Raw genomic sequence first — 27,548 nt, forward strand, 5'->3', positions numbered from 1 at the left:
AAGGGGGTGATTAGATTCATGAAATCAATCTGTATGACTCCGGCCTAAACCAAGACAATGACCGTTCCAGAGTCAACTCGGTCGCAAAGAGGGAGATGGGTCGATCTGTAGGAGGGAAGCTGAGAGTTGTGTGGGATCAGTGATGATCAAGGATTGTGGGTATGTTGTAGGTTTCTGCAATATTGCTGAACTGCTGAAGTTGAGTTCTGTGAATAAGTTTATATCTAGTTATTGACGGATAATGATGATAATCGATGATTGATGATATCCCGATGTCCTCGATTTAGACTTATTTATATTGCCAGAATGATATACCACTAATCCCTGTAAGTGTGACGGTTTCTTGAGTGAAAGAGTGGGAAAGTGGGAGATCATGGTAAAGTCAGTTCCATGTCGTGCGGAGACTTGACTGATCGTGCACCCACTACTTTGCTAACTCCTTCAACCGTTTACACGAATTACGCACATTTATCGTTGTGGATGAATCCACGTGCCGTAGACCTCCAGACCAAAACCCTAAGTGATATCCCCCCATTTGTGAAGTGATTGATATTTGACGAATTGTGGAGTCTGCAAGGCAGACATGTATTAGTTAGTCAGTTGTTGACTGATTTATACTGTGAGTCTAGTTTTGTTGAATCGAGCATAAGTGGTGAATGCTCAGTGATTCATGGATTTAAAATGTAGTTCTCTGAGATGTCAATGAATTACTGACTAGAGCGACTGAGCAAGTATTGCTCAACTCGACGAATTGCTGAATATTGAGAGTTTGTCGAGCAATTGAGCAAGTATTGCTCAATTCGACGAATTTGATAATTTTGGCGTGCAACTGAGCAAGTGTTGCACAATTCAACAAAATACTGATGAATTACTGAACATTGATGGTTGGATCAATATTCGAGCAACTGAGCAAGTATTGCTCAATTCGACGAATTATTTACTAGTGCCGTGACTAAATAAAATATTAATCATAAATATTGGTGAATTACCGAATATTATTTATTTGGATGTTGATTGTTGAATCAACATTATTTTGTGTTTGAACTTTTCTCTGAGTGGTGATTCATAGAGCGTTTGTTCGAAACCCTAATTTTTATCAATCCTTCATCAATTGGTGAATTGCTGAAAATTGGTCATGAGTGAGGAGGGACCGACCACATGGGATAATGAGCGTCCATGAGTGCCCAGTGCTCGAGTGAGCACGCACCTGTGAGACCGGCTTTGTGCAAGACCTAGGAATGACTCTGGTCGGTCATGAAGGCATTCACATGTTGTCGTGGTGTCCATGTTTCCATACTGAGAGTTTCAGTATTTGCTGATGCGCGTTCGAGCAACATAGTGAATTTTCAGAAGAGTTTCATCTTGACTGAGAATTTTCGATTTTTGTTGGAATGAGCATGTATGCTCAATTCATCAATATTTTTAGAATATTAAAATAAAAGTGTTCTAATATTAAAATTTCCGTGAGAGGCTAGCCAGTCGTGTGACTATGTTGGCTTTTGGTTTTTCGTGATTTGAGCAATATTCGAGAAAATATGGAGAAATCATGAATTTTGCTCAAACCCCAGGAGTTTCATGAATTAAGGAAAATAATAATTATGAAATATTAGGGATTGCAAGGTGTGGGACCGGCTAGGTTGCCCGGTCCCGCACACCTTTCCCTATTTTATTATATTTCATGAATCCTTGAAGTTATGGAGAATCCACGAGTTTTTGTTGAAACGGAAGAGTTTCGTGAGATTAGGGAATAATAATTATAAAAAGCTAAGGATTGTTAGGTGTGGGACCGGCCATGGCTTAGGCATGGCCGGACGGTTAGGTTTCCCGGTCCAGCACACCTCTCCTTATTTTATAATATTATTTCGTGAATCCACCAAGTTATGGAGAATTCACGAGTTTTGCAAAAACAAGGTAAGTTGCTAAAACCAAGGAGTTTTCGTGAGTTCACGAAATAACAAAAAATAAGGAAAATAATGGGAGAGGCATAGACCGACCATGGCTAGGGCGCTGCCGGTCGACCGACTGGTGGGCCCGGCCCTGGGCGCCTCTTATTATTTTATTAATATTTATTTTTTTTCTCCTGTTTTGCGAAGGATTCCTCATTATTTCATATTTTTGGACACTCGTTCGTGCATCCGGGTGCTCAGTCGTGCATCATTGTCGAGTACACTCACACCATTTTTGTGGGGCTTACTCAGTGATGGTCCAGATGCCCGGTTGTTGAGTATCTATTACTAATCTATGAATTCAGTGGAGAATAATCCATGAAACTGCGTAATAAAAATGAATAGTTGTTCATTATTAATTCGCAGGATCAACTATGGATTCGACTACGAATTCAGAATAATAAAACAATCATTACCATCCTATGGGATCGTGGATTCGACCATAGAATCAGAGTAATTAATATTATCTATTACCATTTCATGAGATCAGTGGATTCGATCATGAAATCAGAGTAATGAGATAGCACAGTTGTTTTATTGCCATTCTATGAGATCAAGTCGTGGATTCGATCATAGAATCGGAGCAATTGCTATTGCCATTCCATGGGATCATGCCGTGGATTCGACCATGGAATATGAGAAATTTTTATTGCCATTCCATGGGATCAGGCCGTGGATTCGACCATGGAATAATAGCAATTGTTATTGTCATTCCATGGGATCAGGCTGTGGATTCGACCATGGAATAGGAGCAATAATAGAATATTCTGGGAACCCAGTGATGAATGTTGCGGCAGAATTAACATATTGCAGAAAAGATATTAGCCAGTTAAAGCGTCACATCCATTCTGAAGGGTGCATAGTCAGGGAGTCACAGTGTTTTTTAAGACCTGAAGGCGTTAGTGCTCTCAATCTACGGAGAACCGCCTGAATCTATACACGGTCTCTCCACATAATCAGGGAACAGTGAGTGTCACCGACGTGCTGAAGGCGTCCGTCGCCCAACTATTCTTCAGGTGGGTCTCTCTCCTGCAGTCAGGGAACATTGAGTATTACCGACGCCCTGAAGGCGTTAAGTTCTCAATCTACGGAGAACCGCGCAATTATGTTATTCTGCACAAAGGTCACAATGAAATTCCAGGAATTGAAATGCTCATCTAGTGGAGGATTTTCGAAAACATACTCATCATGGCTTCGTAAAATATGAATCGTTGCATGCTTGAAAGACGTGTCAAAAACATGACTCATGATTTTACGATTTTGCCCTTTGTTGAAAATCCACCATCAACATTAAGTCCCATGCTTAGTGGGGAACATTCATGTTCCACAGTAATGCATTAAATGGTGATTTTCAATCGATGAAATCGGTGGTTGAACTCAATCTACAAAGGTGTGCCTTAGAATCCTCGATTTGCTCCAATGGTGTCATGTACGAGCAGATGCACAGATAAGGACCCTGATAACAAGACAGTGTGTCATCTCGTGATCATGGAGAGATGAGACACTGCTGATTTGAGTGTTGAGAAGCCTAATTATGGTCGGTTTAGGATTTACGGGCCCGAGCCCAAAAAAAGGAAACCCATGTTTTATTAGGTTTTGGAAATAAATTTGATATAAAAGGGAATAAACCTAAAAATTTATTTTATTTTTTGGTCAACCAAGCTTCATCACCAACTTCACGCGAGTATCAGCACCAGGGAGTAGGAAAAAAATTTCGCCGAAGAACCAACGCCGATCACCGCCGCCGATCAACGTCCGACCAATTTCCGGCCGGCGACAGGTCAGTCCAATTTTTTTTCTTTTTTCTTTTTGCTGTTAGTTTTGTGATTCATGGGTTGTTCGCAAAACGATAAATACCCTAGTTGCATGCATGCATAGGATTTATGAAGGGTTTTTAGAAAACACATGTATATGCACGTTTGTTCGTTAGTTGAAGGAACGAGCAAAAATTCCTAATATGAAAGAGATACATAAAACTTTGAATAGACATGGTCTAGTTGCAGTAGCAAAAGTTTTGTTTATTAGGTTTCATGAAAACCCAAGTTTGTTTTCGAAGCATGAATTTTGTAAATACTTTTAGAAACATAGGTTTGTTCGTAAAAGTAATAAATAACGATCATTAGGGTTAAAGAAATTTCGAAAAGACCTGGAGTTCAAAAATTTATTTGAGAACTTTTGAAATTTTATTCGGAATTTACAAAATAGAAAAGACCCTCGTTTCATAAGTGAAAGCTCGATTGAGCAAAGTTAACTCACGTAAAAAAAAAATTTATATGCGTACGTGAATTTTTTTTTTTTTTTTGATAAAATAAAATCAAACAATGATTTTGAGTAACTGTTGAAGATGAACAATTGTGTTTCATGATTTTATGATATATGTTTTTTGGTATGAAATCATGAGATGTTCACATGAAAAGTTTATGTGAATTGTTCATGGTTTCGTGAAAAGTCAGTGTTGACTCCCAAATGATAAGTTTTTTGCTCGGCTTTGCAGGTTTGAAAGAACAAGCAAGTTCTGGGGTTTTATGCCGTTATCACTAAGTTCGTGAAACGTAAATAGGTAAGAGTTTATAATTACCGTTTTTGTTGTTGAAACAGATATCATTAGGTCGTTTATAATTCCGTGCTTCTGATTTGATTCCAGACAATGATGGTTTCCACCAGCAGCATCAGCGATTACTCCTCCAGCTCTTCTGATGAGGATTCCAAGTCTTATGCAGCCAAATCGCGAGCTAAAACGAATTATGTTGAGGGAGCTAAAGCTAGCATACCCCTTAATGACCGAAGGATCTCTTATGAAGATCTCATGAAGAGAAAGGCCCGGGATGATGAGATGGAGGATCGTCGATGTAGAAAGAATCGAATCCGGCGCAGGATACAGACGGCTGAAGAGAGGCGTCGATTTGTTGATGGTGTACCCTCCGACTCTGACGCTAATGCTTCTGAAGAGGATACTGTATGGGTGGTACGGAATTACGAGATTAAGCCAGACCGGCGTACCAGAGAACTTCAAAAGATTGCGAAGCAGGTTGAAGCTGAACTTGAAGATGAGTACGAAGCAGAGGATGACTCGGACTCAGATGATCCTAGTATCCACCTAGACTTCATCAATGGCCGTGATAGTGATTCTGATGAAGAACTCGAAGAGGATTCTCTCTGAGATTATTTATTTTTCGTTGAAGTAGATGTTCTTTGGTTTAAGCAGCTTGGATGTAGAGATGTTTCTTTAGATATTATTATTTTTTGAATCGTAATTCCTTGTAGTATCTCTTTTCTGAATTTTCCTCACATCTCCAGTAGATGGACCAATGTCCACATAGACAATAATTACCCACAGAATGCAATCACATGAGCTGTCCAGAAAACACGTGGCCTACCAGACGATCAATCTGTAGTTGTAATGTTGATTATGTCCGAACCGTCAGTCCCCAGCATTGTTACTCTTTTCCCATCTGTCACGCATATAATTCGAAATTTAGGGTTTCAGTAGAAACCGCAACAGACTTGTTTATCCGTTAGGGGATAAGCATCCACATTGGACTTAGGGTTTTATTTAAACAGTCGACCATCTGCTGCCTTTGTGTATCATCAAAAGAAATTTTGATCACAATCCTACCTCTCGTCACCATGTTCAGAAGCATTGTTTTTTCCAGAAGTGAATCTCATGTCGAACATGCTGTGGCAGTATCCGTCTCGGTGAGTTACATTTCTTCTCTTGTCTTTTGCTCGATCAGGATGATTGATCAAAAGAAAAGAATTTATTGCAGGATAATGAAAAGATTCAGCATTCCTCTCGTAGCTTTAGACCTAAACAGACGGTTAAAGTCCTGCTCGGTCGACTCATGTTGATGCCGGAATGTCTGTAAGTAATTTCATAACTTCTCTACTGAGATTTTTACCATGCTCAATGGTCAATACCATTAAATACTCCATCGTTTCATCGCATGTTGATGTTCATGTCGTCGTCGATGCTAGAAAAAGGAAGAACGGTAAATCCGTGGTTGTGATTGATGATAGAAACAACCGTGTCGACGAGAACTCCACTGATTCTATGGAGACTGAGGTTAGATCTCGTGCTCCTGAGTATCCAACAGCTGGACTCCCGTTTGAGGCTCCCATGATCAACAATTGCCCGAATACTGAAGTGGTTGGGGGATTCGTCATTCCCAAGTGTCACGCGCCCCTGTACACCAAAATTTGGAGAAGGTACGGGCATATTTCTATGACCGAAGTATGAAAAGTATTTCTACCAACCCTCCTAACTACAGTTGCAGGGTTGTTACCGATCATTGAAGAGATGAACCAGACGCATCTGCGAGATGTCAAGAATCATGAACTGCACAAATGGGATGAGATGATTTCAAACTGTGAAAACCTGTAGTTTAACATAGGTTAGCTTCGTCATCGACTCGATATGATCAAAATTCACAAGGAGGCGGCCGCTGCTGATGCAATTTCCGCGTCTACTGCTATATTGGAGGAGGAAATGACACTCGCCTTGGAGTCAGCACGAGTTGAGAAGGCAATTCAGGACTTGAAGGTAAAAACCAAAAATTTCCAAAAGAAGCTTGACAGGGTTTTCTATAGATATTATCCTCTGTTGGATGGTTTTTCTGAGTGAGAGGAAGATTTTATGTAGGTTTGAGATTTTGTTTTGAATAAATTAGGTGATTGAAAGATTTTTGTGAGATTCATAGGATATTTTGAATTTTGAGTGAATGAGCATATTGTTCTTTTGGAGAAAACAGAAATTACATTTAAAAATTTAATACTTCCAATGATTGTTCAAGCATAATACTCCTTGAGCCATTTTCCGTTGATGATGTTTCCTTCAACTCCTCCATTAACAGCTAAGATTTTGTAATATCCGCTGGATACTTCCTTGATGATCACATAAGGTCCTTCACATTTTGGAGAGAACTTGGGAGCGGACATGTCTTGTTGGATATGATTTGCTGTTTTCAAAACCAAATCTCCTACTTGAAATGTGTGTAGGTTTGTACATATTTTTCCACCTTGGATCTTCTTGAATCGAGCATGTCCAATTCAACAATTCTTGAATCTGAGACTTCTGCTTCATCCCATTGTACTCCACTAGCTGCTGCGATTCTTGCAGAGGGAACCTTGATTTCGGTTGGGAGAATGGCATCGGTGCCATAAACGAGAGAGTATGGTGAAGTCACAATTGAGCTTCTTGGTGCGGTTCAGTAGGCCCACAAAGCCATGGGCAATTTCTCATGCCACGTCCGTGGATTATCATGAACTGTTCGACTGAGAATCCGGATCAAGGTTTTGTTGGTACTCTCCGCCTGTCCGTTTCCTTGGGGATAATATGGTGTGGAGAAAATCTGTTTGATTCCGTATTCTTCGAGCAATTCTGCAACATGTTTGTTGGAGAAAGGAGTTCCATTATCCGTGATGATATGTTTAGGAATGTCGAATCTGCATATGATGAACTCTTTGATGAAAGATGCAATTGTGACTCCAGTGGTGCTTCGAAGAGGAATAGCCTCGACCCATTTGGTGAAATACTTTGTTTCTGTGATGATGTATTCATGCTGCTTTGAAAATGCCGGATTGATCTTTCCTATGATATCCAGTCCCCAGCTATAGAAGGGCCACGGACTGCACACAGAATGTAATGGAAGACAAGGAGTGTGGATGAGGTTACCATGAACTTGGCATTGATGACATCTCCGAACGTAGGCAGCTGCGTCATCTTCCATGGTTGGCCAGTAATATTTCTCATGGATTTGGAGAAACAATTTTTTCTTCCCTTGGTGTTCACCTTCATGCATTTCTTTCAAAATTATGGCAATTTCATGCTCGACCAAGCATCTTAGGATATTCCCGTCGAAGCTTTTGCGATACAAAATCCCTTCCAAGTAGACAAAACGTTTTTCTCTCTGAATGAGTTTGATTGCACCTCTCTTCTCTGACAGAAGATCGTTGTCACGAAGATATTTTATGTAATGTTTTAACCAGTCCCCAGTGTGATGAAGTGTTAGAAACTCAAATGATGAGGTGGTGTCTGAAAATTAGGACATGATCCTTGCAGCATCCTCGACTGAGCTTCCATGGAAGGCCAATAGTATCCGAGCCTTTGAAGCCTTATGTAAAGTGTGACCACTAGAATTTTCCCACATACTTATTTATGTATACGGTTGAGTTGTTCACCGGCTTCTTCATCTCCGAGGCATCGAGACAGGGATCCATCAGGATTGCGATAATATAACGCTCCGTGCAGCAGAAAAAAGTTTTTCAACTCCTTGAGGGTAATTTTCCCCTCCGTAAGAGAATTACTCAATTCATGAATAATGGGCGCTTGCCAGTCGCTTGACTGAGCATCTTCGACTTGAGTAAGCCAGGTGGATGACACAGAGCATCTTTGCACAGTGATGGATTTCTCAGACCCCTCAAATTGCAGTTTGGATGCTAGGGTCGCTAGACAATCAGCATGTCTATTGTTGGTGCGTCCGGTATGGACAGTTGTTGCATCGGAAAAATGAGCTAATAGTCGTTGTGCCTCAATCCTGAATGGAGCAAGTGTTATTTCTTTGAGAGAGTATACGCCATTCATTTGATTGACCAACAACTTTGAGTCTCCCCTGATCTCTATATGTTTCGCTCCTGCTTTCTTGGCCAAAGATAGCCCTGGGATAAAAGCTTCATATTCTGCTGAATTGTTGGTGTAATGGAAATACAACTTGAATGAATGTGAGAAGACTTCACCGGATGGAGATACCAGCACAATACCCGCCCCACCGGTATCATTGCTCGGAGTGGCGGACCCATCAAAATATAATAACCACGTTTCTTCCTGAATGATTGAAATTTCTGGAAACTCATCGGGCACTTCTTCATGCAACATCGGGATGTCTTCTCTAGGGAAAGCGGCAAGTAAGTCTGCAACTGCTTGTCCTTTGATTGCTTTTGGAGGGACAAACGCTATGTCAAATTCTGACATTTGAAGTAGCCATTTCGCTGGTCTTCCGATAAGAGCTGGTTTCGATACTAAGAACTCTATAGGATCAGATTTGGCCATCAGCACGACCCTGTTTGATAGTAGATAATGTATGAACCTCTGAATTGCATGAACCAATGCCAGACACGCCCTTTCAGCCTTTGGGTACCAGAGTTGAGCATCCCTAATTGTGCGACTGAAGTAATAGATTTGGTGTTCGATACCTTCTTCATCCTTTTAAGAGAGGAGTGCTTCAATAGCTACGTCACTGGAAGCTGTGTAAAGTATCAGAGGTCGTCCTTGCACTGGAGATTTCGTGACAGCAGGTGATAACAATATCTGCTGTATTTTCTGGAATGCTTCTTGTTGAACGGTTGTCCATGCAAAATTTGCTCCTTTCTTCAACTGAGGAGTGAATGAAGCAATGAGTTGAGCGAGTCCAGGAATGAAATGTCGTATGTAATTGACTTTGCCCATAAAACTCTGGAGATATTTCACAGTTCTTGGAGGCGCCATGGTAGTAATGGCTTTTGTTTTGTCTGGGTCGACCTTGATTCCTTCTGCAGTGACCAAGAATCCAAGAAACTTTCCGGAAGAAACGCCAAAATCACATTTCAGGGGATTCATCTTCAGTTTGTATTCTTTGCATCTTTCGAAGACTTGTCTCAGAATGTCTAGGTGGGACGCCCGGGTCTTTGATTTCACCACCACATCTTCGACATAGTCTTCTACTTGCTTGTGCATCATGTCATGAAATATTGCAGTCATGGCCCGCTGATAAGTGGCTCCTGCATTCTTCAAGCCGAAAGACATCACTGTATAGTGGAAGTTTCCTATGGGAGTTCTGAATGCAGTCTTGTTAGCATCATGTTCGTACATCTTGATTTGGTTATATCCACTGTAACCATCCATGAACGAGAACATGTCATGTCCACTGGTTGCATCGAAGAACATATCAATGTTTGGCAAAGGAAATTCATCCTTTGGGCAGCACTTGTTCAGGTTCCTGAAATCTACATAGCACCGGATATGTCCATTTTTCTTCCTGACTGGGACAATGTTCGCCAGCCATGTTGGATGTTGAATGGGTTTGATGAACCCTGTTGTTAGTAGTTTCTGGATCTCCACCTTGATTTGTTCCTCAACTTCGTGTCTGAATTGCCTGGGCGGCTGTTTGACGGGTTTGGAACTGGGAGTGATGTGTAGATGATGAGTAATCAATTTATCGTCTAGGCCAGGCATCTCTTTGTACGTCCAGGCGAAGATATCTTGATACTTAACAGGCATGATCGAATTTTAGATAGTGGTAAATAGAGTTGTAGTTCACTCGGACTTGATGAAATTGAATTTTTGATTTAAATTATAAAACTAGCAAATATATACAAAATAATAACAATGTTTCGAGAGGTACTAGGACTAGGATTCCACCAAATATTCAAATTCATGCGATTCACCAATTTATTCTAAACCATTATAGCTCATTCAATAAGAATTTTGACTCTATTTCTTTTCCTAAGGTAGATTTTTAAAATATTAATTGTAAATCTTAAGCATGGCATATCAAAAGAATTAATCCTAAGCATAAACCATCAAACAAAATGACAATTAATTAATAAAAATCTTTTTCTAATTTTAATTTAATGCAAATAGTCATATAAATAATTAAATGAATTTACCACATGACGAATTTTGGTTTCCTCCGTCGTCCCAGAGAAAGGTTTAGCTCCACATAGTGAAAAAGACGCTCAAAATATATTTTATAGCTCAAATGGTATTTACAAAGAAGAGAAAAAGAGAAAATCAAATTAAACCGGGAATTTGCAACGCTTATAATCGTTGCAAACCCACTGTTACAAAGAACAACTATAACTGTCGCAGGGTGACAGTGTTATCTCTGAAGCATAAACGACAGTATTTTACGACTGTCTCCGTGAGTCTGTTCTTCGTGTTCTTCACTATTTTTCTGCTGCTGCTGCAGAGTTCTCCACTCGGTAGCCTCCCCAATCACTCGATACCCCTCTCAGCTTCCTCAGAATCGTATTTATACACCACAGGAACTCAAATCAGGTGAGTTAATTCTCACTATCTTCTTTCCTTTTTCACTGCAAATCCCAGAGATTTTTATTCTCCATTCCTTAACCGCTGCACATAAACATGTTGTCAAGAAAAATATTTTAATCAATGCAGAATAAACTTCTAGGATATTAAAATCTTTGATTTCACTTCGAAATATTCTGTTCTTTCTTTGGCATAAAGTTTTGATATTATGTTGATTCCCTTTCCTCTTACGCGTCTTCTAGTTCAAACCAAACTCCTCCAAGGATAAAAAGAAATCTCAGAGAAGATATGCTTCCATTATTTGCACGTAACTTCCAAAACTAATCCGTCAGAAAACCCGTAACACTAACCTTCCCCTGTTAACATCAAATCATGAAGATATCCTTCCTTTTTCGAAACAAAAGCAATTGCCAGTCCTGTTTGAGTCGAACAATCCCAATCCAACCGATTTCCTTGATTTAGTCTGACTTGAACTCCACACAAATCCAAGAAAATCTCTTCGAAATAACATTCCCTGTTTTCTTCCAACGGTGATTCCAACCAATTCTAGTCGAATCCAAACCCATTACCAGGCATGTGAGGCTCAATCAAGTCATCCAATAATTTGCAGCCTTTTAGTCTCCCTTAAACGTCTTCAAATCACGAACCCTAATTTCACAGTCTCACAAGAGTTTTTTCCCGCCATTTTCTGATTTTGAATTTGTGAAGAAGATGTTCTCTCGCTAATCCTGTACGGGTGTCCCTTTAGCAGTTGCCTTACGAGGTGAAAATAGTAAAGAAGATGCCCCTTATAAATTGAAGTGTCCCTTAGTAATTGAGGTGCCCCTTATCTAAAACTGAGAGTACGAATAACACGTGTCATCCGGGTGCAAATAACATTTTTCGATCTAATTCTCCACAAGAGCTTATTCTTCCAAAAACAACTAAAATAAGTTTATTAGTGATAAAATGAGTCCAAGCTAATATATTTATGGGTGAAAATGCGCCGCACTTTCGTGCGTATCAAGGCATATCAATCCTTCTCGTTCCTCAGGTGAGAGAGAAGAACTGATTAGAATTGGCCTTGGGTTTTCATCCGTTCCAATGTTGATAGTCTCGAGGTCGTCGGTTGTGGAATCTGTGCCATCTTGCAGCTGTCGTGGTGCATCTTGAATTTCTTCATCGGGCGATTGCTCACTCTGGCATGATTCTTCAGGGCAGGGAGACTTTTCATCGACCTCCCCTGTTAATTGCTAATCCTTACGATGGAGATAATGGACTCTCCCCTCTGCATCATAATCAGTAATAAAGTTGGACTTTTTCTGAGTCGTACATTGACGACGCTTGATTGGTGTAGTGGATAATTTGACGGATTTAGCATCTGTTGATGATGGTTTGTCGACTTTCTCAATAGATTTCCAACTTGGGAGTGGAATACTACGGATCTTGCTTGGAGGTTCGGGGATGCTCTTTGGATGTTCCAGGAACTCAACATCGTAAACAGGAGCATAAGGAGACACTGAGGCTAGGATACGAACAATTTTGTTGTTGAACAAAGATTTCATACATTGATGGTACGTCGAAGGAACAACTTTATTGTCGTGAAGCCATGGCATTCCGAGTATCATGTGATAGTCAGGGTCTTTCTCGATCACGTGAAATTTGACAGTGGATTGAATCGGCCCTACTTTCGGATCCACATAGACATACCCGTATGTATGACTCTGGCTTCCTTCAAAACCCTCCATCAATATGGGATGATGAACGATATTGCTTTGTGGAACTTTGTCCTCCTTGAGAGTCTTCATAGTGATAAGATTCGTGGAAGCACTGTATCGATGAGAACTCTCCTGAATTCAGAGTCCTTAATGGAAGCAGTAACGAACAAGGCTAGGTTATGCCCTTACTCCACCATTCGGTCTTCCTTCACTTGTTGATTGAGAGTTTAGATACCATGGACACTTGTTCAACCACCGGAGATGATGGAACTATTCACACATCGGATGATATTTTTTTGAGAGCGACAAACGTTTCTGTGCGCTGATCTCCGGAGAAATGCATAAGTTCACATAGATTCTCGATTAGATGTGTGACCTCTTGTTCCACCGGCTTTTCATAAGTGGAGAAGCTGTTGGCTTGAGCGTTCCACAACTTGATCTCCTAAGATTCTTGTCAGGTCCACCATGCAGTTTAACAAATTATCAATTGCTCTTTTCAATCGATTTATGTTCCTTTCTAAAATATCTTGCCTTCGTGCCAGTTCAGCTAGTGACGTAATTTCTCAATCAAATGCACCAATAGATGAAAAGGGAGTAGTAAAGTACGGATGATAAATGTTACCAGAATAATTCGGGCGAGTTAGAGAAGCGTCACCATTTGAAAGACTCTGATTGGAGTTTTGAGAAACTGAATTAGATCTAAGACCAACCATCTTGAGAAAATGAAAGATTGCAACCGAGAGATTAGTCTCCCACTATGGTCGCCAATCTGTGGATGGGGAAAAACGAGCCGCCGGTTTTTTGGGAAAGTGAAGAGTCGAGCGTGCTGTCGAGACTCCTCAGCCGGGAAAAATGTTAATCCTCACACAGATGCACCGCTGCAAAGGGGGTGCTTAGATTCGGGAAATCAATCTGTATGACTCCGTCCTAAACCAAGACAATGGCCGTTCCAGGGTCAATTCGGTCCCAAAGAGGGAGATGGCTTGATCTGTAGGATGGAAGTTGAGAGTTGTGTGGATCAGTGATGATCAAGGATTGTGGGTGTGTTGAAGGTTTCTGCAATATTCCTGAACTGCTGAAGCTAAGTTCTGTGAATAAGTTTATATCGATTTGTTGACGGATAATGATGATAATCGATGATTGATGATATCCTGATGTCCTCGACTAAGACTTATTTATATTTCCAGAATGATGTACCACTGATCCCTGTAAGTGTGTCGGTTTCTTGAGTGAAAGAGTGGGAAAGTGGGAGATCGTGGTAAAGTCAGTTCCATGTCGTGCGGAGACTTGACTGATCGTGCTCCCACTACTTTACTAACTCCTTCAACCATTTACACGACTTATGCACATTTCTCGTTCTGGATGAATCCACATGACGTAGACCGCCAAACCAAAACCCTAAGTAATATCCCCCCATTTGTGACGTGATTGATATTTCACGAATCGCGGAGTCTGCAAGGCAGACGTGTATTAGTTAGTTAGTTGTTGACTGATTTAGACTGTCAGTCTAGTTTTGTTGAATAGAGCATAAGTGGTGAATGCTCAGTGGTTCATGGATTGAAAATATAGTTCTCTGAAATGTCAATGAATTACTGACTAGAGCGACTGAGCAAGTATTGCTCAACTCGACGAATTGCTGAATATTGAGAGTTTGTCGAGCAATTGAGCAAGTATTGCTCAATTCGACGAATTTGATAATTTTGGCGTGCAACTGAGCAAGTGTTGCTCAATTCAACAAAATACTGATGAATTACTGAACATTGATGGTTGGATCAATATTCGAGCAACTGAGCAAGTATTGCTCAATTCGACGAATTATTTACTGGTGCCGTGACCCAATAAAATATTAATCAAAAATATTGGTGAATTACCGACTATTATTAATTTGGATGTTGATTGCTGAATCAACATTATTTTGTGTTTGAACTTTGCTCAGAATGGTGATTCGTGGAGCGTTTGTTCGAAACCCTAATTTTTATCAATCCTTCATCAATTGGTGAATTGCTGAAAATTGTTCATGAGTAAGGAGGGACCGACCACATGGGATTATGAGCGTCCATGGGTGCCCATTTCTCGAGTGAGCACGCACCAGGGTTCTTAGTTTGAGAGTTGGTGAAAGAACGATGATAAAATGCAGGTTTCATCATTTATTGAAATATTGCTGGATTCAGCATTAGTTGATAAAAACTAGGTATGAGAGATGAGGACCGACCAAGAGAGCATGGGACCGTCTCTTGGTGGTCACGGGACCAATTGTTGTTCATTTGGAGAATCCCCCAGTTGGTTGGAGAGAGTTCGGGTCCAGTATGAGCAATTGAGCAAATTAGGTCAGAATTATGAAAACTTGTGAGACCGGCTTTGTTCAATACCTAGGAATGACTCTGGTCGGTCATGAAGGCATGCACATGTTTCTGTGGTGTCCGTGTTTCCATACTGAGAGTTTCAGTATTTTCTGATGCGCGTTCGAGCAACATAGTGAATTTTCAGAAGAGTTTCAACTTGACTGAGAATTCTCAATTTTTGTTGGAATGAGCATGTATGCTCAATTCATCAATATTTTGAGAATATTAAAATAAAAGTGTTCTAATATTGAAAATTTCCGTGAGAGGCTAGCCAGTCGTGTGACTATGTTGGCTTTTGGTTTTTCGTGATTTGAGCAATATTCGAGAAAATATGGAGAAATCATGAATTTTGCTCAAACCCCAGGAGTTTCATGAATTAAGGAAAATAATAATTATGAAATATTAGGGATTGCAAGGTGTGGGACCATCCATGGCTAGGGCATGGCCGACCGGCTAGGTTGCCATGTCCCGCACACCTTTCCCTATTCTATTATTTTTCATGAATCCTTGAAGTTATGGAGAATCCTTGAAGTTATGGAGAATCCACGAGTTTTTGTTGAAACGGAGGAGTTTCGTGAGATTAGAGAGTAATAATTATAAAAAAACTAAGGATTGTGAGGTGTGGGACCGGCCATGGCTTAGGCACGGCAGGACGGTTAGGTTGCCCGGTCCCACACACCTCTCCTTATTTTATAATATTATTTCGTGAATCCACCAAGTTATGGAGAATTCACGAGTTTTGCAAAAACAAGGAAAGTTGCTAAGACTAAGGAGTTTCTTGAGTTCACGAAATAACAAAAAATAAGGAAAATAATGGGACAGGCACGGACCGACCATGGCTAGGGCACGGCCGGCCGGTCGGCTGGTGGGCCCGGCCCTGGGCGTCTCTTATTATTTTATTAATATTTATTGTTTTCTCCTGTTTTGCGAAGGATTCCTCATTATTTCATATTTTTGGACACTCGTTCGTGCATCCGGTTGCTCAGTCGTGCATCATTGTCTAGTACACTCGCACCATTTTTGTGGGGCTTACTCAGTGATGGTCCAGATGCCCGGTTGTTGAGTATCTATTACTAATCTATGAATTCAGTGGAGAATAATCCATGAAACTGAGTAATAAAAATGAATAGTTGTTCATTATTAATTCGCAGGATCAACTATGGATTCGACTACAAATTCAGAATAATAAAACAATCATTACCATCCTATGGGATCGTGGATTCAACCATAGAATCGGAGTAATTAAGATTATCTATTACCATTTCATGAGATCAGTGGATTCGATCATGAAATCGGAAGAATGAGATAGTAAAGTTGTTTTATTGCCATTCTATGATAGTAAAGTTGTTTTATTGCCATTCTATGAGATCAAGCCGTGGATTCAATCATAGAATCGGAGCACTTGTTATTGCCATTCCATGGGATCAGGACGTGGATTCGACCATGGAATAGGAGCAATTGTTATTGCCATTCCATGGGATCAGGCCGTGGATTCGACCATGGAATATGAGCAATTGTTATTGCCATTCCGGGATCAGGTCGTGGATTCGACCATGGAATAGAAGCAATTGTTATTGCCATTCCATGGGATCAGGCCGTGGATTCGACCATGGAACAGGAGCAATAATAGATTATTCTGGGAACTCAGTGATGAATGTCGCGGCAGAATTAACATATTGCAGAAAAGATATTAACCAGTTAAAGCGTCACATCCATTCTGAAGGGTGCATAATCAGGGAGTCACAGTGTTGTTTACGACCTCAAGGCGTTAGTGCTCTCAATCTACGGAGAACCGCCTGAATCTATACACGGTCTCTCCACATAATCAGGGAACGATGAGTGTCACCGACGTCCTGAAGGCGTCCGCCTTCCAACTATTCTTCAGGTGGGTCTCTCTCCTGCAGTCAGGGAACAGTGAATATCACCGACATCCTGATGGCGTTAAGCTCTCAATCTACGGAGAACCGCCCAATTATGTTATTCTGCACAGAGGTCACGATGAAATGCCAAGGATCGAAACGCTCAGCTAGTGGAGGCTTTTCGGAAACATACTCATCATGGCTTCGTAAAATATGAATCGTTGCATGCTTGAAAGCCGTGTCAAAAATATGCCTCATGATTTTACGGTTTTTCCTTTTGTTGAAAATTCACCATCAACAGTTCCGACAAGAAAAGGAGAACGATTACCGGAAATCATCAAATTACAAATATGAAAGAATCAATTAGATCGGTAGACATATAATTGTTGTCTGACTATTTAATAAAGTATCCATGGTTTAAATAGCTTGACTACAACGACTAAACACTGATAAAAATAAGTTGTTTATGTCAAAAAAAACTTATTAATCGTCATGGTTTTAAAATCATATCAGAACGACTGTGCCCACAAAATAAACCATTCATCATTATTTAGGATTTTGTACCATGAAGACTAATTGCAATCGAATTTCACTGTTCATCACCATATGGATTGTAAATGCAATTATTTACAATTTAATTGATTCGTTGTGTATTGGGTTATTTTTAGGATCTAAAAGACTAAGAAAGCAAAGAAAATTGCTACTCCTCCTTTAAAACTTTATCGGAAAGGAGACAAACTCTTGATGAAAAAAATTAGAGGGGAATTTGTAGAACCAGGAACTTTCAAAATTTGCGAGCGCTATCCTACTCAATGATCATTCTCGGAAGACGAAAGAGAATAGCAAATTGATGAAGAGATGATGTTTCGGCTACCAGAGGAGGTAATGATAATGATGATGATGTTCCATAAGAATGTATTGACAAATTCCAAAAAAAAATAGACAGTCACAAACAAGGCAATAATGATGAATAAGGTAACAATGTCGAACAAAAGGTACAAGATGCCATGGTAAAGAAGAATATGAAACAAAAAAAAAAAGTCAAATGGATAGTGGATACCAATCTAAAAATCCAGCGATCAGTATTATTTTGTTTTATATGGACTAGTAACGATCAAGAAATGATGGAATCTAAATCCAAAAGATGGAAAGGCTTGGTCCTTTTGCAAGCTAGTGGATCTGTTTCAAATAAAGTTGTTTTATCCGGCATTCCTTCTTATCAGATGGGATACTTCATTCTTCCTAAAAAGATAATTAATAAAATTAATGCAATCCAAAGAGATTTTTGGTAGGAAAAAGAATCTGGAAGAAAAGACTTTTACCCTAAGAGTCTGGCCAAACCTTTGCAAGCCTATTCAGAAAGAGGGTTTAGGATTTAAGGATTGTCGTAAATTTAATCTTGAAATGAATGTTAAATTGTCTTGGAGGCTAGTTAAAGAACCAAACGCTCTTTGGGTAAAAATTATGGGTTCCAAATATACTAGATCTAAATTGCCGCTTATGGCAAAAGATAAAACTAATGGCTCTTGGACTTGGAATTGTATTATTCAAGGCCTAGAACTTATTCATAAATATAGTAACTGGGAAGTAGGAAATGGACAAGATATCAATATCTGGAATGATAAATGGATACATGGAATGAATGAAACTCTAGTGAACTTAAGTAGCACATACAATAACCATTTAACCTTAGTTCCAGATTTAATAGACTCTGAAACTAGCTCTTGGAATTTCTCCCTTATCAACTCAATTTTCCCTGCTGATATTGCTTCCAAATTAGTAAAATTTATCTTTTTAAAGATAAGAATCATACTCTATACAAAGATCAACTCATATAGACCTTAACTAAATCAATGGAATACACAGTTAAATCCTTGTATGATAAATTGAATGAAACTGGTATTGAATTTGTTAGTATAGCTTTACCTGATTCTTTTTTGAAAAGTTACGTGGAAACTAGATATCTCTCAACGAATTAAATTATTTTTATGGAAATGCTTGCAAAATGCTCTATCTACTAATTCCAAACTATGTGGGAAAGTTAAAAATGTTGATCCCCACTGCACTAAGTGTGGAATTGAAATAGAAACTACCGAACACCTCTTATTCCAGTGCCCTTATGCTAAGGAAGTATGGAATTTAGCTCCTAATCCTATTTCTCTGAATGTAGATAGTTCAAGTAAGATCTTAGATCTTTGCAAGGATTGGATCAACAACCCTATGAAGGAAATTTATTTATGACTAATGCTTACTAAGATGTGGTTTATCTGGAGGGAGAGATGCAAAAAGGTTTTTGAAGATAAATCCAAAACATCAAATAATTTGGCTCTAGAAATTCAAGGACATATTTCTTTCTGGTCCAAAAGAATCAGTAAACCTGACAAAACTAAGAAACTGCATGAGAAAACACCAAATCCAGTTTGACAGGCACCTCAAAAGGACACTTTCAAAATTAATGTTGATGCTGCCTGGATCTCTGGAAACTTACCTTCCAATTATGCTATAATTATGAGAAATGATGCAGGAAATTCAGAAGGAGAAAGAGCAGGACAATCAGCAAGCTCAGACTTTCAATAAGCGGAGGCTATAGGAGTGCTACAAGCATCTATTTGGGCAAAGGAGAAAGGAATTGAGAATTTCAGCATTGAGGAAGATTGTGAAAGCCTTTTCAACTATCTTCATGGAAAGAATCCAGATATTTCTTGGCGTACTAAAGCATGTCTAGATGAGGCAGAAAGGATAGCAAATTTACGTAACAACTTTTGGGGTTTTCAATGTGTTCCAAGACTAGGAAATATGGTAGCAGACACTTTAGCTAAAATTGTAAGGAACTTAAATTCAACTCTTTTCTGGGAAACTATCCCTCCATCTTGTATTCAACATCATTTATTAGTAGATAAATCTAATATCAAGATATCTCCTTAAGGATTGATATTAGATGACTCTATTTCTATTGTAATGCAGTCTCCTTTTGAGTCTTAGTTGTTTAATGAAATGCCTTATTTACAAAAGAAAATAAATAAAAAATTAACGATTTTTAAAGAACCCTATTATTGGGGCTTAAAAAGTCTTGGTCTTTTGGGGGCTTTTTAGGGTTACCAAATAGTAATTGGGTCACCTCCCATCAAATATTTATATAATGACTAATATGACCCCTCACTGATTTTAGATAATAAACTTGATTAATAGCACTAATCATGATTAGCTAATTAATCAACACTAATTCATTTCTTTAAGTTAAGTGTTGAAGTTGAAAATCAAAACAAAAAAATCAGAGGGAAGAAAAGAAGAAGAGGAAAAAAAAATTGGGGAAAAAAATGAAAATCAGTGATTCAAGCAAAACTTTTGATGTAGGTGAACCCTCATCTTCAAAATACGATAACATATTAATACCCATCAACAATGATCAGTTCTTTGCTGATTTTTCAGAAAATCAAGAAATTTTTTCCCAAACTCAAAATAACCCTTATGAGCCTTACTATGATTTCGAAGGACCAACCCAAGAAGAAGAAGAAATCGAATAAACAATTGCTCAAGATTACCAGGTATACCTCTATTCTAACTCCTATTTCAGTTTTTAAGCTCAGAGTTGCAAGAAGTTTCGATTTTTTCCTTCCGAAAACCCTAGGTTTCCAGCCGCCAGGTACAAACGGCTAGGAAACCATGAACTCCTAGCCGTTATTCAATATTACGGTTCACTATTGATGAACTCCCAGTCGTTATCATAACGTTACGGATGGGACGATGAATATTCCTGGCCGTAACTACAAAATTATGGCCAGGTTTTTCTACGTGCATGGGATTCATTTAGTAGGAATTACCAATAGGTACTATTATGGTAGTCTTAGTTAATGGCAGGTCCACCCACTAAAGCCCAGTAACTAGAGGTCCATAGTTTTCAGAGAAGAAAAAAATTGGACCCAAAATTTTATTCCCAGGTCTTAGACACGTGCGAGACTATTGGTGTACATATTTATAATACCCAAATTAACCTTTAGTGCAATAAATATATAAACAAGGGATTGATTATTTTTTCCAGATTTGTTTTTTCTTTTCTCTTTCCTCTCACTGCTGCTACTGGATTTTGATGAAATCCAATTTATTTTCTTCATCCTCTCTCGTTTGTGTATCATGAAAAGTTCTGGTGATGAATATTTTTATAAGGTCTTGATCGATTCACGAATCCAAGAGCGATTCTGTTTATATGGAGCTTCTGGTAAGTTGATTTAATCATTAATTAGTTGATGTTTGATTATGTTTTCCGATCTTCGTGCTTAATTAGATCTGATATTTTATTTTCATTTTGTTAGTCTTTGATTTGTTTTTAGTTTGATTTTGTATATTAATCATCAGTACGTATATGATGTACTGGTGGTTTTTGATGAAAATAGTTCAGATCTAGTTATAAAATCATGTTTTATGTTCATTTCGTTACTAAATCTGATATTTTTAGTTTTGTTTTTGTTGGCTTTTGGTTTAGCTTCAGTTTGCTTTTGTGTATTAACCATCAGTACGTGTATGACGTACTATTTTTCCGTGTTTACTATGCATCTATAGGTTTGGTTTCAGTTTTGGTTGTTTATTAACCATCGGTTCGTATATGACGTACTGTTTTTATGCATCTTGATCGTAATTATTCGATCTTTTTGGGTTAGATTATGATTTTTTTAGCTTATTTGAACTTTCAATTTGATTATCTTGTTATTTTCGTTTCTTTATTTTCTCAAAATCATGTTTGTTTGTTGTTTCACGGGTATTATCCGGCAGTACATATGTTGCATACTAATTTGAACTTCTTTTAATTTTGTTTTATTCTTAGTTTTATCACTTGTTGTGGTTTGATCCATAAGTACATATCTTTCATACTAAAATAAGACTCTCGATTATGTTTTTTTGATAGATTCATTACATGCGGTTTGTTTTTTAGTTCATGAATCAGCAGTACATATGTGTCATACTGATACGAACTGCTTTTGATTATGTTTTATTCTTAGTTATATCATTTGTTGTTGTTTCATCCATAGTGTTTTTATTCTTAGTTATATCATTATGTGGAATACTGATACAAACTGTTTTTTTTTTTTGGGTTGATCCATTAGTACGTATGTGTAGTACTGAATATGTGCTTTAATTCGTCTATATTCATGGATTCGCCACTTTTTCTTTACATGCAGTTGATTTTTTAGTTCATTTGATTTTGTTTTATTCAAAGTTTTGCCACTGTTTGTCTGTTGGTAGTTTAGTTCGGGTTAGGCATAGGAATGGATCGTGGTGGCCGTGGCGTATAATGGGATTTCCTGAATTTCTTGATGGTTGCGTCCTTTCTCTGAAGGATCAAACTCCGGTGAAGTTCTTGGGACGATATAATGCAAACATGTAAGTGTTTCGATATTCTTGTTTATGTAATCTTGTTTAGTATGAAGTGTGTTTTAATGGGTGTGCATAATGTATGTACTGCATTCTCATGCATTTTTAGTGTGTTTTGATGAGAGTGTGTAATGCATGTATTGCATTCTCATGCATTTTTAGTGAGTTTGATGGAGTCCATAATGAATGTACTGTATTATTCCCAGATAAGTATTGTAGAAGATTTTTGCAGCTTCATTTGGTATAATTTGGCAGTGCGTATATGCTGCACTGCTGAAAATTCAGTTTATATACGCTACACTGACGAGAAATCAGTGTATAAATGTTGCACTCTGTAAAAATCACAGTCTACACTTCATAGAACATTACAGTAGCTGTTGGTTTTTTGCTCCATAACTATTATTCTGCACTAAGCATAACCAAGTAATCTGCTTGGAGTTTTTATACATTTTTTGATCATCTCAGTTGGTCACTTAGCAGGGGGATCAACAAGACGTGCTAGTTGATATGGTTGCATAAAGTAATTTTTACAAGCAGAGATTGGTACACCTTATCAACACAACTACGTAAGACTCTTGCTTAAGTTTCTTTTTTCGCATAGAGGAATACCAAAAAAAAAACTAATAAACAGTTTATCTCCTTGCTATACCTTTTTCTCTTAGTATACCAGCACCGTAGTCTATCCGCTGGACAACCCATAACGATTTTAGTTTCAATTTTTAAGTATATTCACTCTATAATTACCCAAGTTGGACTAAGTGAAGTATTGTTCATTATGGGGACATTTATAGGATCCTGTACATATTTTTCTTAACATTAAATCCGTGTTATTATGTTTAAAATCCACTGAAAATATGAGTGCATCCAATATGTACTGATAGTTGTGAAACGAAGACTTGCCTTTCTTAGCATTACACATAGGTTTAGATAGAATTAGTTGTGTTTTGTAACGCAATCACTGTCATGGTGTGAAAGGAAGAATTTTGTTTCTTAGCATTATCCATTGGTTATATGATCTTTTTGGGTTGGTAATGGAATTGGCTTATTAAGCAGTTTATGTGTCGGTTCGAGAACGATTTTTTTTTTTTGGATTATATAGTATGAATTGAGTTTATTCAAGGATGATTTTTGTAGATGTAAAACATTAACTGAGTGTAGGTATACTGTCAATAAATTGGGTGTATAAGTACTGTCAAGAAATAGTTATTTGTTGCCTTCGAAAAAGAAAGGACCGAATAAATTGAGTGCAGATGTACTATCAAGAAATTGAGTACATCATTTATAGACTGGAAAACATTTTGCAGGATTATTACTCTTCGTTAATTGGTATGGTTTGCTAAACGCCTACACGTCTTAAGAGTTTTCATTGGTAATGGGTGATAAGTGCCTTAAATACATCTTTTGAATGTCAATTTTTAATGCTTTTCTTAGTTATTTCTCTTGTATTTTTGTATATTACGTTTGTTTTATTTTGCAGGCATTTTGGAGTCATGTTACATGAAAGAAGAGGAGAAGAGGCATAATTCATCATTTTGGCTACGCTAGGTGCTAATGGATTTGAATCCAAGGCAGTCACACTTATTAATCGGGGTAGCCACCTGCTGTGATAAGGGCCAGTCTTATACACAGCAACAACAAAGCTAGATCCTAATACACTCGACCAGTTCCGCTCATTTCATCTCAGTCTACAACCAAAATACGAAGAGCTGCTGCCAAGAGTTCACCGTTGTCCAACAAAGTCGACCAGCAGCTAGTCACGGTTCTTGTGGTCGTGTTTGAGGAGGAAAGGCGTGATCCAGAAGCTTAGAACAACAAGACAGAGTGAGAGATTAATACCGAGAAACCAGTTGGGAAAGAGTTGTTGCCTGTCATTGATTGGAATGAAGATCAAGGGAGATCAGGACTGGGATCTCGAAGTTGAGAAGGAAATAAAGATTGGTTATTCAATTTTGGAGAGTTTGGTTTGATTTTGAAGTCGTTTTGCTGCCAAGAGAAGGTAGTGAAGAGAAGACAAGTTAATATAAAGGATTCTTAAATGCTACATACGGGCAACTCCAGATAAAGATTGATTTAGAACTTGAGATAAACATGGAAACATTGGTCGAATATTCAAAGATTGGGTTTGTAAAACTTGGACGAAAAACCAGTTAATAGAGTGAAGCTTCTTGCCCTTGATTTTGATAGTTAACAGTGCAGAAGATATGTACTCGAATTTATAAGTATATAAGCTATGTGTACTCAAATTTGTAAGCAGTGCAGCGGATATGTACTCAATATAATAAGGGTGTAGATACGCACACGTTTGGTAGTAGAGGGTATTATGGTCATTTCAATGTTTTCAATTAATTTTGGACCTCTAGATAAAAAAAAATTCCGGTTGGACCCTACTATAAATAACCTTATGGGCTTAGGACCAAACAAGAAATTTTCCAATCATTTAATACCATCGGCGGCGGTTAGGTTTCCTGTCCGAAAATATTAAATGCTATTTAATTTTGTCGACGCCGGTTGGGTTACCCATCCGTAACTGGTTTTACGGCTCGTTTTTTATGCCGTAAGCTGACTCATCCAGTTACAGGGCAATTTACGTCTTGGAATTCCTGGACGAACCGGTTTACGGTTAGGAATAATACTTTTTGACCCAGCCGTTGATGTTATGACGGCTGGAATATCACTTGTCGACCCAGTCGTATACTATTTGACGGCTGGAATATCACTTGTCGACCCAGCCTTATACTCCTTGACGGATGGAATATCACTCATAGACCCAGCTGTTTCTGTTTGTTTAAATTTCTTTTGTGAATAATTATGTGACATATGTCATTCTATTATAGATTGTACCGTACATTCCGGTGGAAGATCAAGAGGTGGTTATGGAAGATCAAGAGGTGGTTATTGAAGAGCAAGATGAGGTTATGGAAGATCAACCCCAACCTGTGCAAGTTTCCGAGGACACAAGTACTCACTATGCAAACAACTATGAGTTAAAAGATAAGGAAGATGCAAAGAAGTGGGCTCGATCACAAGGGCTGGAAAAGATGTGCATCATAGTCCAGAATAAACAAGTTATATTCAACAGCTTTCAAATGGTTTGCAAGTGTAGTGGAAAGTATGAGAGCCACTGGAAAAAGGATAGTGAGTATAAACCAAAAACCGCGAGGAAGAAGGGAGTATATAATACGAAGAATACCGGATGCCCTTTTAAGCTTAAATTTAAATTTAACGACGATAAGAAAATGTGGTATATGGAAAAAGTCATCTCGGGTTATCATAATCATCCTATTCCGGAGAGTTTGATCAACCATCCTTATTCGGCAAGGCTCAACCCTTTAGAAAAGGATTTAGTACGCGTGTTGAGTAAAAGACGCACAAGACCTATTGATATTCTTAGTGGCGTGAAGGTGTTAAACCCATCAAACTCATCCTCATTGGCAACTATCTATAACGAAAGAGAAAAAAATAGAAAAGAGTCATGGGAAGAGAGATTGCTTATGCAACAATTATTGTTTTTATTTGAGGAGGCAAAGTACTCTATCGCCTATGAAAAGAATGAAGAAAAGGAAGTGGAATATCTTTTCATCGCCAATCCGGAATGTGTACAATTGGAAAGATGCTTTCATCAAATTCTCTTTATGTATTGCACGTATAAAACTAACAAGTACAACATGCCGATATTGAACTTTGTTGGGAAAACATCTACCAAGTCGACATTTACCGTTGTGTTTTGTTTCTTGAAAGACGAGACGAAGGAAAGTTATATGTGGGAATTGAAAAAGATGAAGCTATTGTATCAAGAAGGTTATACTCCACGAGTGTTGATTACAGATAAGGAGCAAGCATTGATGTGGGCCATACCACGTGTTTTCCTCTACGCGCGTCATCATCTTTGCACGTTTCATATATGGAACAATGTGCAAACTAATTGCAAGAGGTTTATATGGCCAGAAAAAAAGACCAAGATAGAGAGGATTAAAAATCTACCGTTGGAGATACAACAAGAAGATAAATAAAAGTTTGAGATCAATGACAAGATAGCCGAGGTGCTTTGGGAGGAATTTCAAGGTGATTGGGAACAACTAATATGGTCGCTCACGGAACCATTATATTTCCTAAGGGTGCGTTTTGTAATGGAGAAATGGTCAACCTACCCGGATGTTATAACATATTTGAAGAACGAGTTGTTGGATCCCCACAAAGAAAAGTTTGTTAGTGCATGGGTAAACCGTTATAGACATTATGACAATCAAGTCACAAGCACGGTGGAGTCGGCTCACTATCGGTTCAAGAGTAAGTTAAATGGTTGTGATGGTGGATTTATTGTTGTTTTTGAAGCTGTGGTTGAGTATTTCAAGCGTGATCTCGATAGAATTAAAGGGGATTTTGAAAAGATCCGATTTAGACTGGTTACCGACTACCTGGATAGCCCTTGGATCCGGGGAACAAGTTTATATGTTTCTCAATGGGAAATCCTAAAAATGATAACGGAAGTGGAGGCTTTGGAGGAACACAATTTTCCACCAGGAATGAGATGTAATTGTCCCATTAAGTCGGATTTGGAGCTCCCATGTAGGCATGCGGTAGCAAATTATCCCACAAGGATGATTCCGATTGAAGATATAGATCCATTTTGGAAACAACTAACATTTAAAGATCCATCACCAAATCAAGGTCTTGGGGAAGTGTTTTGCGATACAAAGGTACACAAGGAACTTTTTGAGAAGTATGCTTCTTTACTACCAGCGCAAAGACAACTTTGGTTGTATGAATTGCGGAAATTCAACTGTCCATTCACTAGAGAAGATACTTTAGAACCTAAGAAGGGGCAGGGAAAGGGTAGGCCTTCAACCAAAATAACAAATAAACAGGAAAGGGAAGAAGCTAAGAGAAAGGTTCAAGAAGGTCCACAATTGACTCCTTCAATGCGAAGAGATCTTTCGGGTTTTGAGAAGTTGAACGAATTGTACAAACTTAAACGAAAGGAAATGGAAAAAGGCGGACCAAGCTGAGCTAGTGAAATGAAGGTAAAAGGCCGCAAGAAGAATGTGGTTGTTGCATCCCAAGAAAGTTCAAAAAGAAAAGTTGATAATGGAGTCAAAATTAAAGACTCGGTTATTTTATCCCAACAAGGTTCAACAACAAAAGAATCTAGTAGTGTCCAAAGAAAAGTTGGTGGTGCGGTTGGTATTAAGCAATTAGCGAGAAGCCGAGGTAATGATGTAAAAGGAAAAGCACCGATGTTCGAACCATCGCTAATCACCCCACAAAGAGTTGTTAGTAACCTTGATGGTGATAAAGAGACGGTCTTTTTAGATGTA

The 27,548-nt window shown here is 38.5% G+C and overlaps 2 protein-coding genes across 2 annotated transcripts; both read left to right on the forward strand.

The window, feature by feature from the left end:
• Positions 1–24,889: 24,889 nt before the first annotated feature.
• On the forward strand, positions 24,890–26,243 carry LOC113350795 (protein FAR1-RELATED SEQUENCE 5-like). Its single transcript, XM_026594914.1, has 2 exons — positions 24,890–25,012; positions 25,068–26,243. Exons 1-2 carry the CDS (start codon positions 24,890–24,892, stop codon positions 26,241–26,243), a joined length of 1,299 nt encoding a protein of 432 aa, XP_026450699.1.
• Positions 26,244–26,360: 117 nt separating this feature from the next.
• Positions 26,361–27,239, forward strand: LOC113350796. The gene has a single exon (XM_026594915.1). The coding sequence runs from the start codon at positions 26,361–26,363 to the stop codon at positions 27,237–27,239; it is 879 nt and encodes a 292-aa protein (XP_026450700.1).
• The last annotated feature ends 309 nt before the right edge of the window (positions 27,240–27,548 follow it).

The sequence above is a fragment of the Papaver somniferum genome, chromosome 2 (assembly GCF_003573695.1).
Source record: "Papaver somniferum cultivar HN1 chromosome 2, ASM357369v1, whole genome shotgun sequence".
NCBI classification, from domain to species: domain Eukaryota; kingdom Viridiplantae; phylum Streptophyta; class Magnoliopsida; order Ranunculales; family Papaveraceae; genus Papaver; species Papaver somniferum.